This window comes from Enhydra lutris, unplaced genomic scaffold (genome assembly GCF_002288905.1).
Source record: "Enhydra lutris kenyoni isolate GAN:26980312 unplaced genomic scaffold, ASM228890v2 scaffoldscaffold15, whole genome shotgun sequence".
In the NCBI taxonomy this organism is placed as follows: Eukaryota; Metazoa; Chordata; class Mammalia; order Carnivora; family Mustelidae; genus Enhydra; species Enhydra lutris.
Genome location: NW_019154099.1, coordinates 2492041 through 2510586, shown reverse-complemented (window position 1 = coordinate 2510586; position 18546 = coordinate 2492041). Strand labels below are relative to the sequence as shown.

At 44.2% G+C, this 18546-nt stretch overlaps 1 protein-coding gene across 1 annotated transcript in view; it reads right to left on the bottom strand.

Moving 5' to 3' along the window:
* Positions 1-18546, bottom strand: part of LOC111147154 (emopamil binding protein like) — a 30486-nt gene that overhangs the window by 698 nt on the left and 11242 nt on the right. The window contains exons 2-3 of the mRNA XM_022503055.1: positions 6859-6928; positions 1062-1200 (exon numbers count right to left, since the gene is read on the bottom strand). Coding sequence (XP_022358763.1) covers positions 1062-1200; positions 6859-6928 — 209 coding nt within the window. The remainder of the gene's footprint in view (positions 1-1061; positions 1201-6858; positions 6929-18546) is intronic.

Here is an 18546-nt window from a genome sequence, read left to right as displayed (position 1 = left end):
TTAGGAAGATTCACTGAGGTCAGACCTCACCCACAAAGAGAAACTGAGGTTCGAATCTTGCTACAAGCCACAGTTTTACTGTGCTCTCCGAAAAGGGGATGGAAAAGGGGATGGTAAGAACAGTCCCTTCCTCAAAGACTACAGTGGGCAGTAAATGAGATACATGCATCTGTAAATACTCACAGTGCAGATATTATAAATGGTTCAAGTAATTACCAAATGGGGCAAGCAGTGAGTCTACAACCAAGGTCATGGAGCTGAAGTTATAACAAGATACCAAGAAGACATTTAATTTCTCCCGCTAACTATCTAAGTAAAATTGGGTGGGGAAAGGTGGGTTCAATGAACTTGGAGGTTCCATTCAACCTGATATTTTGTGATTGAAGCTTTAAACATGACTTCTTCGATTCAAGATGCTAGAAAATGGAATGCAATTGTGCCTACTTGACATTGTTTCTGGAATCGTCCCCAGGATAGCATTCTGTTTGCCCTAGGTCATTGTGTCTGCAAGAAGGAGAGGAAGGGAAAGGGCAGGAGGGAGGGCAGAGAGTGTGAAGACTCAGAATCTGACTGACAACTGGTGGTTAGTCTTCCATCTCCCTCCTTCCTCTCCCCTCTCTTCTGCCTTCCTCACATCTTCCACAACCTGCTTCTGGAAAGATTTATCTTGCGTATTTAATTTCAAATTATGTAAGAGACTTTACTTGGTGTAAAGTGGAATAGGAGTTTTCTAGAGTGATTTGGGGGTGGGGGGAAGGATGGAAATATGACCCTTTTATTTTCCAAAATATTGGTGAAAAATCGTTCAATGCTTTTCACATTTTCTTGCCTACACAGGGACTACCTGGTCCTTACGATCACATTTCTCAGCTTTTATTTTGAATGATCTGCAATTATCCTGGCGGCACCATGATTCTTACCTAACACAGGACAATTTTCATCTTTACTCTACTTTTCATCTAACAAATAAATATGGTTCATAATCTATTCCAAATGCCACAGGGGCTTTGGGACAGTTCACGTGTGTCCTCTCTTCAGCAGGCCAGGAGGAGGGCACTTACCGATAATACTTCTCTTTGACTATGGCATAAATGAGGACTAATGCCAGAGACCCATCCAGGACAACAGTCAGAATTTCCAAAGATACAATGGTTGGGTCAAAATACAGCCATCTTGCATCAGCTTTGCCATATTCTTTCCCTACAAGTGAAATGCATTTTGTTACTCATCTGGCAACCACTTTTATGACAGTCAGTGGAAATTACCTTTTTTTCCCCCTAAGGAGGAGATAAAAAGAACTGCCACCCCCTAAGTTCTCCACAATGCCTTCGTGGAGGACAGGAGGAGGACTGAAGCTAAAACTTCATTCACCCATTTGCTGGGTGAAACGAGTAATAATAACATCATGTGACATTTGTAAAAGGATTTTGTTCCCAAAGCGCATCCTCTTCGCCCCTGCCCTTTTCACTATAAGCAGAATTCTAAATTAATTCAACGTGGTCAGATTTTGCAAAGACGATCCTTAACAATTATCTTGGTAAATGCATTACAATTCCTTACTTCAAAATTGCTACATAAAGTCTGTAGATGTAATCTAGATGTGAGAAAATTTTTATTAAGGAAACGTTTATTTTTTTAAAAAGTGTTTATGAATAATTGAAGAGAAATCGAGCGCCGAGGGGGCGGTGGGGAGGTAGGGGGATGGTAATTACCAGTCCGGACTACAGAAGGTATCCTGGATGGACACGGTGGGGCGGGGGGTTTCGGTCCAGACAGGGGTCACTAACAACGGCTACCACAGAAGCCCCCACTGTGGTCACCAGGGAGTGGGTATGCCCTTAGAAATGTTTCCAGGCCGGGGCACCTGGGTGGCTCAGTGGGTTAAAGCCTCTGTCTTCAGCTCAGGTCATGATCCCAGGATGCTGGGATCGAGCCCCGCATCGGGCTCTCTGCTCAGTGGGGGACCTGCTTCCTCCTCTCTCTCAGCCTCTCTCTTGCCTACTTGTGATCTCTGTCTGTCAAATGGATAAATAAAACCTTAAAAAAAAGAAATGTTTAAAAAAAAAAAGAAAGAAATGTTTCCAGGCCCCATTATCAGGATGGTTTCTTCTAGAAAAAATGAAGTGAGAAAGTCATTTTAGGGCCGGTCTGAGAGTCGTGCACTGGGAGAATCCTCCCTCCCTCCATCCCTTCCTTCCTTCTTCCCTCCCTCTTCTCTCTTTTTTTAATTTATCAAAGTAATACATCCTGGTCCTAAGATCTTAAATGATCAGAGTGAAAAATGAAAAGTCCCACCTCTTCTCTGGCTTTCAATACTGTTCTCACATTTCTTAGAAAAGGCACGAATGATCAACTATTAGCTACATAATCTGATTGGCCGGAGCAGCAGGACAAAGCTCTAGTCTCTAATAATGGCCAAAGTTACAATCCCTCGGGGCCTGGGACAAAGCGGTCTAATGAAGGCTGTCCCCACAGAAAGGCCAATAAACAGGATTAGCCATTTAATGAGAAAAGACACAGACACAGGCTGAGCAGAGATTCCGAAAGGCCAGACACTACCACCGGGCAGGCAGAGCTGCCCTGTCTGTCCTGAGCCCACTGCCAGCCAGGAGCCAATTGGAGAACAACATAATAGTGAAAGTAAGTTTTTCCTCTAAATCTAAACATATATAAAGGGGCACCTGGGTGGGTTAGTTGGCTAAGTCTGCCTCATGATCACAGGGATGGAGCCCCCCATCGGGCTCCCTGCTTCTCCCTCTGCCCCTCCCCCTGCTCATTCTCTCTCTCAAATAAATAAAATCTTAAAAAGAAAAACCTTCTATACAAAACCTGAGATGTTCCCACTACGGCACCCAAAAATCTAAGGAATTATCATTAGCGTAAAATGTCAGTGTTTTAGGAACTAAGAGATCAGTGGGTGTTTAGACATTCAAAAATAACCCCATTCATTCATTCTTTAATTCAGCAAAGCTTCTGGAGCACAGGGAAGGCTCTCTGTGCGGGGCCTGGGGAATGCAGTATTAACCAGGATGGGGGACACAGGCGGCCCCCAAGGGGCTCCCATTCTGAGGTCAAACTGCACAGTAAGTGAGGGCAACTGAATGTGAGACATGGAGAAAGCAACACTTGGGCCACATGAGGGAGGTGAGGTGTGATTACTTCCTCCTTCCTGCTGTCGGTGAAGGAGGGAGCCCCACCCTTGGGTTTTGGGGGTGGCCACACACAACAGGTGGCACTGGACAGATGAGGTTGGTGGCAATTTACAAGTCACCTACACTCACAGCCTGGGGAAAGAGGACACTGTGCCCATCGAGCCATGGGGGCTCGAGGGGTGCTGCACTCAGAACCAGAGAGAACCAGGAGGGGCTTCAAGAGGATGGGGCGGCCCCTTGTTCCTGCGGCAGGATGGGACGGGCTTCTCCCAGGAATCCGGAGGGCTGGCAGGGAACTGCACCCCGCTCCTCAGGGATCCACGGGCACCGTGCCTGGTCCTGGGGATGAGGAGGGTCGTTTGGCTCCTACTGAGGAAGCAGAGTGGGGAGGTGACTTGTGGGTTAGGCCTGCGAGGCCCTCTGGATTTTACCAGCTGTCAACACATGTTAGTGGATCTTAATGTCACAAGAGGTGAGCCCTGCACTGGGCGAAGGGTAGGGTGTTTCGGGGAGGAACATGCCCAAGGCACAGGCCTGGAGTGGAGAGAACACGGTATGTCTGAAATCATGTTTAACTCAGCAGAGCTGAAGGAGACTGTGTGTGTGTGTGTGTCCACGCCCACATGGGGCTGAGGTGAATGCCAGAGAGCAAGACAGTCCCAGTGCCTCAAGCCTCTGCTGGTCAACTCTAGCCATTTCTTTGCTGAGTAAACACCCACACAGCAAAAGGGCAAGCAGAGCATTCAGAAGCCTAACGATGGGATTGATATAATTTATTTTGTGACTGATGCCAGGCTCCGACAGAGGCTTAGAGGGAAAGATGCACTGAGGGCTGGAGTAGGATCCCAGTCTCCCAAGGCTGGGCCCTTCACCCTTAGAGCGGAGATAAGGAGAAGGTGAGGGGTGACAAAGACTGTCTTGACCCAGCTTGAGTCAGGCTCCTCGGAGCCCTCTCCTTGACGAGGCCCCCACCTAGTGCTCTGTCCTTGGCCCACTTAGTCCGGTTCCAGCAAGAGTCCTACTGGGTCAGTGTAGCAAAAGTCCTCCATTCTTGGTATTTGCTCACATTTCCCCCCCAGTTTTACTGAGACGTCCCTGACATCTAGCACCGTATGAGTTTAACGTGTGCGTCACGATGACGTGCCTTACATAGATCATGAAATGATTACAATGAGTTCAGCGAACATACATTCTTCATATAGATAGAAAAAAGAAGAGAAAATGGTGTGTGTTCTTCCTTTTGATGAGAACTCTTTGGATCCATTCTCTTGATAACTTACAGCAGTGGTAACTACAGCCATCATATTGTACATTATATCCTCAGTGCTTACCATCTCGTAAATGCAAGTTTGTACTTAATCACCTTTATCCAGTTTCCTCAATCTCCACCCCCCCACCTCTGGTAACCACCAATCCGATCTCTTCTTCTAGGAGTCTGAGCGTTTTTTTAAATTAAGATTCTACATAGAAGTGCGGTTATACAGTATTTGTCTTTCTCTGTCAGCCTTGTTTCACTTAGCATAATGCCCTCAAGTTCCAACCATGTTGTCACAATGGCAGTGTTTCTTGTTTTTGTTTTTGTTTTTATGGTTAAATACTATTCCATTGTGCACATGCACATGTGCATTTGTACACACATATGCACAATTCCCCCCCTCCAAACTTCTTTATCCATTCATCCATCGATGGACACTTAGGTTGTCTCCATGCATTGGCTACTGTGAATAATGCTACCATGAACATGGGGGTGCAGATACCTGATTACTCTTGATACCTGATCAAATTCCTTACCCTCCATGTCATATCCTATCATCCTGGCCTACCTGCAGCATGAATCCTGTTGAGTTGGTCAATTAAGGGTCCCCACTCTTGATGTTTCTTCTTAGTGATTTTCCATCTATGGAACCCACCTGCTTTCTGGCCATAAAGCTCCCCTTGTCCTTGGTGCATCTGGAGTTGAGCCCGATCTCGCTTCCCTACCATTAAGACTCCCCTGTAGGGGTACCTCCTGAGTAAATTCTTCATCATCTTTAACAAGTGTCATGAATAATTCTTCTTTAACAGGGTCCATGTAATGGTTATAGCCCAGCTCTACATCCTGGTGAATCAAAGGACAGCCTGCAGATCAACATCTGGGAGGCTTTACCGTAGCCCCTCTGAATCAGAATCTGTATTTTGACAAGAGTCCAAGGCAATCTGGTGCACTTTAACATCCGAGAAGTTTACATTATCTAATGGATTTTACACTATCTAGTGGATTTTCATTTTCTTAATAGAGGACACCACCGTTAAATGAGTTTTTACTTTTTTTAAGGCAGAAAATGTAAACTGAGGACGACTGACAAAGATCATGTCAGACATTTGCATTTCAAAGGACTGGGCTAAAGCTGGGCTCTTTGCTTTCTCTGATGCCAGGCCAAGCAGCCAGGGTGGAAGACAATGACTTAGGCTGGTCCTCCGGCCCCTGGGCTTCCCCAAAAGCTCTCGGGGACAGTTTGATCTGGCCCACTCATCCCATTACACACACGAAAGTGAACAGCAGCACTTCACTGCTGAAGCGGGGGTTCAGCCTCCCTGAGCTACCACTGGCCAGGACCTGACAGGCATCAGAGATGACACACGTTTTGCTTTGAGAAGCACTGATGATAGCTGCTTCGATTCTCTCGAAGTTTCCTAACACGAGTGATGAACAGCAGTCCCAACACAGGTCCTGGCTGGAGGGCCCGATTCCAGAATTATGGGAGAAATGAGATAAACAATGCAGAATTTCAGACGCAAAATCTGAAAGAAGTTGCCTTGTATAAGACAATTCTATAATGGTGGCAAAGGACCCTACTGTTGCCTGGCTCACGTGTTTGTCAGATTTGACACAGTACACAAGAGAAAGTCAATACTAACTGACAGAATGTTGACTGATTTACTGTAGCAGAAGAAGGTAGGCAAAATGAGGTAATATCTCTTCAGAGCAGGAGGAGTTTGGGAAATTATTTATAAGACTACACACACATGCATACACACACACGTCATATATATATATGATAAAGTGAAGGTTGATACTGAAAGTATAGAAAACCTAGTTTAAATACTGCAAACCCTTCAATCTGCATTATAAACATATTTTTTAAAAGATTTTATTTATTTATTTGACAGAGAGAGAGTTTACAAGTAGGCAGAGAGGCAGGTGGTGGGGGGGTGGGGGGGGTGGGAAGCAGGCTCCCTGCTGAGCAGAGAGCCCTATGCGGGTCTTGATCCCAGGACCCTGAGATTGTGACCTGAGCTGAAGGCAGAGGTTTAACATACTGAGCCACCCAGGCGCCCCATAAACATATTTTAATATACAGCTTTACTGAGATATAACTCACATGTCATACAATTCACCCATTTAAAAAGTACAATTCAGTGGGTTTTAGTATATTCGCAGATCTGAATCATCAGAATGAAATTGTAGTACATTTCATTAACGCCCCAAAAGAAACCCAAACCCGTTAACCAGTCACTCACTCTCCATCCCCTGCCCCCCTCCCCTCCCCAAGTATAGTCCCAGGCAACCACTAATCCATCGTCTGTCTCTAGAGATTCACCTACTCTGGACATTTCATACAAATGAAATCCTACGATTTGTGCTACAGGTACTCATTTAATTGACAGCCACACTTGCAATTAATCTCCTCAAATATTCCAAATGCAAACATTTTAAATTACTTACACAATGAGGCAATCAAGCCTTCGGAATCTGCAATGTTTCCTACAAAAGACAAGTAGACAAAAGGTCCTTCCTGGAGAGAAGAAAATGAATACAGGTTCTAATTTAACATCACAGCCACAAGATGGCACCCCAGATGAGTGGTGGCACCCCCAGGAGCCCACATCCTGGTCCACGCCCTCCGCCCAGCGCACCTCCAAGACCAGGTGAGGTGTGAGCCTGGAGCCCGGGCTCCCCCACCCCCCCTGCCCCCGCCCTTGCAAACAGATATGTCCAAAGGGAATGTTTATCTAATAAATCCTGTTTTCTAATGATTGGCATTATAAAAACCAGAGGTGTGTTCTTATGGCGAAAAATACGTCGAAAATTTGGCACAAGGAAAGAGCTTAAATATTATATTAAATGGGCTAAATTCTGGATTATCCCAGAGATTTTACATCTTTGAGATATACCTCAAGGCAGTTCCTTTTGTCTCATCTCAAAAAACAGCCAGGATCTCTCTTAGCAAAAGTGGCATTCACATATCTATGTCAGAGTTGAACTAGTTCTTTTTCGTGCACAAGGACAAATATAGGAAAATTAAAATCCTTACAGGCTACATTTTAAATTTTAGGTAATGAAACAGCTGCAATTACACTGAGTACTTTCCTATCACTGAAGTGTTTCTTTGCTTAAATCTCAAAACTAATTAATTAGAATTCCCTGGGGTATCTAATTGTCATATTGCTCCTTTGAATAACTTTTATTGCCAGTCACTACAACTTTTTTTCCCATTTCTTCTTACTAATGCAATTGTTTATATGACATTAAAATTATATCTCTGCCTAATCCCTGCTCACTTATCATACTACTTCCCAGAGTTCATCACTCAGAGCCTCTGCTGTATTTAGTTCTGGGGATTATCATCCTAACTCAATATATTTAAACTATTTCTTTCTTTCTTTCTTCTTTCTTTCTTTCCTTCCTTCCTTTTCCTCCTTTCCTTTCCTTTCCTTCCTTCCTCCCTCCCTTCCTTTTTTTTTTTTTTTTTTTTTAAGATTTTATTTATTTGACAGAGAGAGACAGAGAGAGAAGGGAATACAAGCAGGGGGGAGTGAGAGAGGGAAAAGCAGGTTACCCGCCGAGCAGGAAGCCCGATGTGGGGCTGGATCCCAGGACCCTGGGATCAGGACCTGAGCCGAAGGCAGATGCTTAACGACTGAGCCACCCAGGCGCCCCTACACTGTTATTTCTTTAGATATTCTCAACTGACTGCCAATCCTGAAAAATTATGATTGAACTTACGTCTCCCCTCCACTTCTCCACTTTTCAGTTTTTTGATATCGTAGGGGAGGAAAACTTCCTTCTGCCCTTTTAGGCCCTTAGGCCCTCTGTAGCTGGCCTAAGAATTAAGCGACATGACAGTCTAACAGGAGGAAAGCACACATATTTATTTGATTTACTATTTGTACCCATACATGGGAGTCCTTAAAAGGAAAACAAAGACCCAAAGAAGTTGTTAGGTCCAAAAGCTTATATACTTTTTCACACAAAGAACGATAAATTCTGGAGATGTGACAAGACAAAGGGGCATGGACGGGGGGGGGCAGTAAATTGTGGGAAAGTGACTAAGAAATATAGGAGGGAAACCAGTGGAAGATAAGGGTTATTTTAGTAGGTCTGTGTGTATAGGTCCATTTCAGTATTAACTCCCAGTCTCTGGTGATAAGAATGTTCTTCTCTTTCTGGTGCAGGGAAGGCACTTTTCTTGTGGGAAATCTAATGACCTGATTTTAGGTAGAAAGGAGGAGGTCAGAAAGGCCTTCCCACATCTGCTGTTTTCCAATTGCCTTTAGCTCAAAACCATCAATATGTCAAAACAGCATAGTTTAGAGTGGCATATCCTGTACCCCCCCCTTTAAAAAAAAAGATTAATTTATTTGAGAGAGAGAGAGACAGAGAGACAGAGACAGAATGTGTGTGTGGGAGGGGGGAAGGGGCAGAGGGACAGAGGGAGAGGGAGAGGTTCTCAAGCGGACTCCATGCTGAGCATGGAGCCTGACACAGGGCTTGATCTCACAACACTGAGAACATGACCTGAGCTGAAACCAAGAGCTGATCGCTTAACCGACTGTGCCACCCAGGTGCCTGAATCCTTTCAAATAGCCAAACTATATTCTTTAATTTTTCCATTAGTTACCAAATTTGTAACTTAAGTAGTAAACCTAAAAACCTCAGCTTCCTCATTCATCAGTGTTGCACAGCGTCTGGACCTCCCAGTGTATAAGATGAGGATGCTAGCCCCTGTCATGCTTTCTTCCTCTCCTCCCTGTTTCCAATCCTCAGCTTCTGCCTACTTTGCTTGTACACTGCTGAGATTGATGACATTTCCATTCTTGTTCTGTAAACGTATTTGTCTTCCTATTTTATGTGGGTTCTAAAAGCTGAAAGTCAACAGCACTTATAATAGGGTGATTAGGTAAATGTCATTCACTGCAAAGGGCTACAACTTCTTTCTCTACAGATCCAGTATTCTGACTTGTGTCATTTAAAAAGAATGTGGCAGCTGGAATATCCTTTAGTACACTCATGAATTTCTGAAAATCATGCTATATTTTAGTTTGCTACACATTTGGGCCATGACTTTCTTACAAAATATTTTTGTTTATGTTACAGTTTGTAATTGCCTTTCTTTTGCTCATATTGAGAGAAGAAACTCGACTTTCTTCCCCCGTCTCATTAGTATCTTCCAGCTTCTTACATATGCTCATCTCCACTAAACAGAAGCTTTAAAGTTGGTTTGTTCTATCTTTTCTTGACACTTTATAAGTTACTTACTTGGTAAATGTGGCTTACCTCAGAGTATATGTAAAAATTTTATCCTTTAAGGGAGATTTAAACCAATTACAAGGAGATAAACAGCAATATTTTAAAATAAAAAGTACTCCCCATCCACTGTGTAACACTTTATTTTCACCGATCAATTTTTTATTTTTAGCAGAGACATAGCAGGAAATCCACACCATTTCTCTGGCTTGGGCTGGGGACTTTCTAGACAAAACATATCCACTGGCCTGGCCAGCAGGAGCAATAAGGCTGGGCTGAATTTGATCCTCTGTAGGTCTCAGTCCATCTATCTGTAAGATGAAAGACAGCCTAAAATTAGATTGTGGATCTCATCCTAAAACTAGACACGACTTCCACTAGCAATCTCTTTAGCTGGAGCCATCAGTGAAACATGGACTCTGACATTAGGTCCAGGACCCTTCCTCAGAAGCAACTCTGTGGGTAAGAGCAAGAAGGGGATGTGGCAATCTACACCATGCAGGGACCTAGGAATGTACAAATTTTGTCCCTTTTATATCTACCTGTTCAAGTTCTACTCCTTTTTCAAATGCCAACTCAAACTCTCCTTCTTCTAAGAAATCTTCCCAACCTCCTAATGATAGTTCCTCACTCTACTGTGTTACTAAATGCGTGCTTCTGTGATCAACTTTCTGCTGGTTATGAATCTCCACTGCCCATTAGATCATACATCTCTGGGGTCTGGGGTGCTGTCTTATCTCAGAATCTTCAAGAACCCAGGATGGTATTTTGTGTTCAGTGTTTGCTAATCTGGAATTAATGACAAGTTCCCATAATGAATTACTTAGAAAGATACCCGGAGGGGCTTTCAGAAGGCACCATATGCTTCTTACTATATTAATGTCTCAAATGTAATGGCAGTATACAGTTGACTCTCAAATAACCCAGGGACCAACCCCTGTGAAGTCAAAAATCCACATATAATTTTTGACTTTCTAAAAACTTAACTACAAATAGCCTACTACTGACTAGAAGCTTCACTGATAACATAAACAGTCAATTGACATATTTTATATGCTGTATGTATTATATACTATATTCCTCCAATAAAGTGAGCTAGAGACAATTATTAAGAAAATCATAGGGAAAATACACCTATAGTACTGTACTATCTTTATCAAAACAATCCATGTATAAGCGGACGAGTGCGTACAACCCATGATGTTCAGGGGTCAACTGTAATCCATGTCAAGTGTAATAAACATATTCATGGCTTCCCCTGCTGATCAGATGCTGCCTCCTCCAGGAAGTGAAAGCTTCAGTGATTCTCTTGACAGGAAGTAGGTGCCTTTCCTATACAGAACCCCACTGCTTACTTGTCCCCTCCTCAAAACCGTCAGTTCCTTTAGGGCAAAGTCTTTGTCTTTTCTCTCTGTATTCCAAATGCCCGATAGACGGTACACGCTAACAAATGTTCACTGAAAGAATAAGAAATAAAAGAAGGAGAAGGTAGTGGGGGATAACAGAGTTAAACAGCAGTGGCAAACACCCAAACAATCCATCTAGAAAATGGGCAAAAGAAATGCAGAGACATTTCAGTAAAAAGGATCTATGGGCAGCAAAGACACACTTGAAAAGATGTTCCACATCATGAGCAGTCAGGGAAATGCCCATGAGAACCACAATGAGTTAGGACTCCACACCTATCAGAACGGATAAAATAAAAAAGTAGTGATCACAACAAATGCTGACAAGGATGTGGGTCACTTCCACTCTTCCAGTGGGATGAAATGGTACCATTCTGGGAAACTACAGAGTCCGTCCATTTATTCTAGAAAAAAATATGCAATTACTGTAGGACCCCAAAATTGCACTCTTGGGTATCTGGCCCTGAAAAATAAAAACTTATGTTCACACAAAAACGAGCACACAAATGTCCACAGCAGCTTTATGTGTAATAGCTTAAAGCTTGGTCTCCTTCAGCAGGCGAATGCTTAAGCAAACCATAGTCCATTCGTACTGGAGCACTTCCAAGCAATGAGAAGGAACCAACCATTGATACACTCAACCAACAGCTTGGATGGATCGCCAGGAATTTGCTGAGTGAAGGAAGCCAACTCTGAAGATTATATGTACTCTCTGATTCCTTTTATATAACACTTTTAAAAAAGATTTTATTTATTTATTTGACAGAGTGAGACACAGCGAGAGAGGGAACACAAGGGGAGGGGGAGGGGGAGGGGGAGGGGGAGGGGGAGAAACAGGTTTCCTGCTGAGCAGGGAGCCTAATGTGGGGGTCGATCCCAGGACACCAGGATCATGACCTGAGCTAAAGGCAGATATCGAATGACTGAGCCACCCATGCGCCCCTATATAACACTTTTTAGAAAAATATTTTATTTATTTATTTGACAGGGAGAGAGAGTGCAGGCAGGGGGAGCAGCAGGGAGAGAGAGAAGCAGACTCCCTGCCGAGCAGAGAGCCTGACGTGGGGCTTGATCCCAGGACCCTGGGATCATGACCTGAGCCAAAGGCAGACGCTTAACTGACTGAGTCACCCAGGCGCCCCTCTATAATACTTTTTGAAATGTTACATTTTAGAAATGGAGGACACATTAGTGGTTGTCAGGGATTAGTGGCTGAAAGAGATGGGGGGAGGGCAAGTGCCAGTGGATACAAAAGGAAAACACTAGGGATCCTTGTGGTGTTGGAACTATTTGGTATCCTGTTGTGGCGGATATTTGAACCTACCCGGTTGGTAAAATGGTACAGAAATTAATTAGTTTAAGAAATTAAGAAATTAATTAAGAAATTAATACACACACACACACGCATGCATACACACAAGTGGATCTAGGGAAATCTGAGTAAGATGAGTGGATTGCATCAACGTCTTGTTTATGACATTATACTATGCTATACTATAGGTTTGGAAAATGTTACTATTGGGGAAAGCTAAGCAAAGTGTACATGGGTTCTCTCCATATTATATCTTACAACTACATGCAAATCAACACTTACCTTCCCCCTCAAAAAAATTAATTAAAAAGCCAGGCAGGTAGAACAAGAGATATGGAAAAAAGAATAACAAGACTAATTGAATACCATTTTTTAATCGATTGCCCGGACTATTTTTTTTTAAGATTATTTATATATTTGAGAGAGAGGGAGAGAACATGAGCAAGGGGGAGAAGCAGACTCCCCGATTAGCAAGGAAGCCCGATGAGGGACTCGATCCTAAGACCTCAAGATCATGGTCTGAGCTGAAGGCAGATATTTAACTGACTGAGCCACCCAGCAACCCCCCCCACCACCTTGCCTTTTTAAAAATTTAGAATAGGCTGGGTCCTGGCCTCAGAGAGCTTATCTAGTTGGACAACACCAACTTCCAATTTAATAAAGATTGGAAAAAGATGACAGTCAGGAAGACTTCTAGGAGGATGCAGGCCTAGGGCAGGGCCTTGGCAGGCAGGCGGAGAGGTGGAAGGAAGGATAGGGATGGTAGCCCAGGGGTGCAGAGGGCAAGACATTATGAGGCCTGGTGGGTCCAGACTCTGCCCTGCCCAGTACTGGAGCCAACAGTGACGGCCCCTGCCCCTCCCCTTGGGCGCTCTCACAAGGGCAGAGGGCACCTGCACTTGTGTTCTCAGAAGACCTCGTGCTGGTTTCCACTCCTCTAGGCCTGTGCATGAGCTGTTCCTCTGTCCAGAGTACTCCGCCTGGCTTTCTCCCCCTCACTCCCAAAGAATACAAATTTACAAAATATATTATAGTAAAACATACATAAAATTTAATATTTTAACCATTTTAAGTGTACGAGTTAGCAGTGGTAAGTACTTTCACATCCTTAGACAACTGTCACCATCACCCACCTTTGTAACTGAGCCCTTCCCAAACTGAAACTCTGAACCCATTAAACAATAGCTCCTCATTCTCCTCCAACCCCCTGCCCCTGACACACTCCACTTTGTCTCCACGCACGGGACTGCTCTAGGTCCCTCCCGTAAGTGAAATCACAGGACCTGCGTCTTCATGACTGGTATATTTCTCTGCATCATGTCCGTCAGCTTCCCGGTGTGGTAGCATGGGCCGGAATTTCATATCTTTTTAAGGCTGACTAATATTCTATTGTATGTGTCCATCACATTTTTTTCCTCTACTCATCTGTTGATTGGCTACGGTGAAGAGAACTCCTACGTGCAAGTTTCAAAGTCCCTGGTTTCAATTTCTTTGGATATTTATGTAAAAGTGGGCTTGTTGGACCACAGGATAATTCTACGACATTTCTTCTGGTGGTATACCTGGACTATTTTAAATACTAAAAATATTATTAAAGGTATACATTACTAAAAGTTGTTTTTTTTTTTTAAGTGAAAAGGTATAAAGTGAAAGGTAAAACTCTTTTCCTCCTGATCCCCAATCTCGTTCTCCTGAGACACTACTGGTGAGTTTCATGGCAGCCCTCGAGAAGCTTTTCATGGGGTCTCCTGGGTGAGTCAGTCAGTTAAGTGTCCGACTCTTGAGTTTGGCTCAGGTCATGATCTCAGGGTCATGGGACTAAGCCTCGTGATGGGCTCTGCGCTCAGTGTGGAGTCGGCTTCAAATTCTCTCCCTCTCCCTCTGCCCCTCCCCCTGCTCGCTCTCTGTCTAAAATAAATCTTAAAAAAAAACCTTTTAATGTATATGTTGTTATGGAGCCATAAATATTTAAAATATTTTCTTTCTGCTATTACATTTTCAACATAAACCCACAGGGTGATGAGGAAAATTTTATCATCTTTGTTTATTTAAATAAATTTTCAAGTTCTGTGGATCAGCAATTTTGGTTTAAAAACACAGAAATTCCTATCAGAGGCTCTAATGATTGAAGGATTGGACTGTAGTTAATTGAGCTGCAAACAAAATCAACTTAAAAGCTACATTGTGTCATAGCAAATAAAAGTAACAACAGCAGGGTCATTTTTCATTCAAGGTGTTCTGGACATGTAATTTTAGTAACTGTGTTTTGGAGGCTTTTAGACAACTACCAGCCAAAGCTCAGATTAAAAACAAAAACAAAAACAAAAAGGCTGGGCTAGACAAGCTACTGTTCTCTATAGTTCAATGACCACTTCAGAGAAAATGCAAATCAATTTACTCATTTCAACCCTTGAAGGAAAATTTAGTGGGGGAAAAAAGGCTTTCTAGAAATAAAAAGGAAAAAGAATCCCTTTTTTTTCTTTTTTGGTAATTTATGTTGGTATTTGTGGAGACTAAATTTGTATTCAAATGTTTCTGCAAGCCTTTTGTTTTTTAGCTTGTTTGAATGAAGAACCAGAGAAAACAGCACAACATTCCTTATTAAGAGTGGGAGAATAAAATGGAATAGGACAGAACCACTACATAAATCCTGTCAAAATTTATTAGCATTTTCTATTCAGACTCACAAAATCTCAGCCTAATCAGACTTGAGTTTTCCATGTCATGGCAACAGCACCCATCATTGTTTCTGGAAGGATCAGCTGCTTCAGCCTCCTACAGCACCTCGATGACAAGGCGTTAGTGACTTCATAAATCTAGGCTGCCCAGCTGTCGTCCCCTTAATGACATGATGCCTCCTGTTTGTTGGAACCTGCCGCGCAGATGGGCTGTCGCCTGGTATTCGGGGGACAGTGCTGGCCTCTTCAGAACTCCAGGGATTGAACAGGCACACAAGTTCTATTGTTCCTACATGATGGGAGCTTAGTGCTTGGTTTAGAACTTGAAAACATCTCTCCTGTTTTAAGAATATACCCTTCTGGGGCGCCTGGGTGGCTCAGTGGGTTAAAGCCTCTGCCTTCGGCTCAGGTCATGATCTCGGCGTTCTGGGATCGAGCCCTGCATCGGGCTCTCTGCTCAGCAGAGAGCCTGCTTCCCCCTCCCTCTCTCTCTCTGTCTGCCTCTCTGTCTACTTGTAATCTCTGTCTGTCAAATGAATAAATAAAATATTAAAAAAAAAAAGAATATACCCTTCTCCACCAAGACTGTTATTTTTCTGATTAAGGATTTGAAAGGAAACTTTCTAAAGCTCATCTTAGTCGGACAAGTGCTTTGTCACTTTATTACATGGGGACAGGATGAAAATTAAAAGTTAATCCTGGTATGGAGTGCTGCGAGAAGGGTCATGAAAGGGCTAGACGAAGACAGAATCAACACTTACTGAACTCTGCTGGATGCCAGGCACCACGCCAAGTGTCCTACATCCTGGCTATTCAAATGTGGTCCATGGACCCCAACATGGGCATCACTCAGGAGCTTGTTAGAAACACAGAATTTCAGACCCAGACTTATAGAATCAAATCCGTATTGTAAAATTTCCTTGGGGATTTTCAAATTTGAGAAGCACTGCCCTAAAAGACAAAGTTTGACTTAATCCTCACAACAATGCTTTGAAGAAAATACTGTTTCCATTCCTCATGGATAAGTGCTTTGGTTTGAATGTGCAGCACCCAAGCATGTGTTGAAATTCTATCTCCCAAAAATGATGATGTTAGATGGGGCCTCTGGGAGGTGCTCAGCTCACGAGGGTGGAGCCCACCTGAATGGGATCGGTGACTCTCTCAGAAGCTCCAGGGAGATTTCCTAGCCTCTTCCACCAAGAGGACACAGCAAGAAGTCACCACCTTCAGAGCCAGGAGAGAGCCCTCCCCTGACATGATGGCAGCCCGATCTTGGACTGCCAGCTTCCTGAACTCTGAGAAATACATGTCTGCTGTTTAAGTCACCCAGGCTGTGGTATTTTGTCATAGAAGCCCAAATATATTAAGACAATAAGCAAACAGAAACAAAAGATTTCCTTCCTTCTTTCCTCCTTACAGAAAGTGTTGTGGTAGGGAAAAGGTACTACTGTTCAGAATTTCACAGCTGGTAAATGGCAGAGCCAGCTTTCGAGAGTGCCTCTGTTAGACCCCAAAGCCTGTACTCTTTCTAACTCTCCTCCCTGACCCAGGCTTCTTGAATAATGGTCAGACCCTTCTGGAACAGTGCTGAGTACTCCCCACTGCACTTAAAAGGCAACTTGTGGCATGGGTGAAGGTGAGAGACAAGAACAGCAAAGCACCAGGAACCCACGTGCTGAGAAATGTTGGAGGACACTGACACTAGGGGGCGCTGTAGGGTAGGGTAGCCAGGGGACTACTTCCCTCTGGCTACAGAAGGGCACAGCTAGGACCAACCAAGAGAAATCGTAGGGAGGCTATTTCAGCTCACCCTAAGGAAGAATATTCTTGACACTAGAGCCATATCATTCTGGAAAGATGTTATTGGCTGAAAGTTCAAGCAAAGGGTGGATGACCTTCTGTCTGTCTGGGTTACTAGTACAATTCCTATTTCAAGGGGGAGACTGGACTCCTTGGCCCCTACTGCCCCTTCCTAGACTGAGGTGGCTTTCTCGCTTTCCACACACAGTACTGGGCATCCCTTTAGATGTGTCCATCATGACGCATGCCATGCCAAGTCTACCCCCAGTCCCCAGAGAGTGGACGGCTGTGGGAAACTGCAGTTTACTGTGACAGCCACTACTTTGACAACAGGTGATGACGCAGAGGACAAGGAGGGACAAGGAGGGATGACAGGACTCCAGAGCGGACAACTCACAGGCTGTCTGCTGGCTGACGAGGCAGCCTATCCCAAAAGCCACATTCAGAAAGGGACACACTGGGCCAAGGAAATTCTTGCTCTCTGGAACAGAAATGGACAAATAGGAGTGAATCCAAACTGATTCTGAAAACTAATTATGTAGGCGAGGTCGTGAGAGGCCAACAACTGGACGTGATGAATAAAAAGTTACAAGGAAGCATGTCGGAATGGTTCGCTAGGGCTGCCGTAACACGGTACCGCCAGCTGGGCGGCTTGGAGCCACGTCTGCTGTCTCACAGTTCCAGAACCTGGCTGTCCAGGATCGAGGTGTCAGCAGGGTTGGTTCCTTCTGAGGGTTGTGAGGGAGAACCCGGCCCATAACTTCCTCCAGTTTTTGGTGGTTTGCAGAAGCATCACCCTGATCTCAGTCTTCTCTTCACATGGAACCTGTTTGTGTCCCAATTTCCCCTTTTCAAAAGGACACCAGTCATCCCGGATGAAGGCCCACCCTCATGGCCTCTATAAAGTCCCCTCAGAACTGCAGGGCCACATTCTGAGGTACTGAGGGTCAGGACTCCAGCATGTTCCGTTGGGGGGAGGACATGATCCGACTGAACATACATGGATAGGAGGAGTAGGTGTTATGGGAGACACAGCAAGAATAAAGGGCAAGAAAGCCAGCAAGTTACAGAAAGAGAAGCAAACCTAGAGAGGAGCTAGGAGGCGGGTAATAATTTTCTTAACCCGGAGCTGCCTGTGAATCAGCACCAACCTCCAAGGGCCCAGCGACATCTCAGCTTCTGCGGGGTTTCCACAAGTTTCCACATGTTGCCCTGTTCCTTGTTGCCACGCGTGCCTGCCCATCACTTGACCTATTTTGAGGAAACAAATGCAGAGGTTCTGGCCCCAAAGAGTTCACTAGCAGGTCTGACACTGAGCTACCACTGTCCTCAGGAACTTATATCCTAAAGACGTACCCTGCAATGTGCGCTGCCTTTGCCTTTCATCCCCCAAATTAACACGGTGCTCAAACAAAATAGCGACTTTTCAAAGAAGTACACCATGCAAGGAAAATCTCAAATAACACAAAAGCTCCTCTGACTCTCCTCCACAAAGTGGTTGCAACGTGGGGCCACCATTTTGAATGGGTAGACACAGTTATCACCAGGGAAACTGGATAAAGCATTCATGGTATCTCTCTGTATTATCTCTCTGGGAGGAATGGACAGTTCTCTCCAGATTACAAGTTTAATTTAAAAATTGGGTGGGGATGCCTGGGTGGCTCGGTGGGTTAAAGCCTCTGCCTTCAGC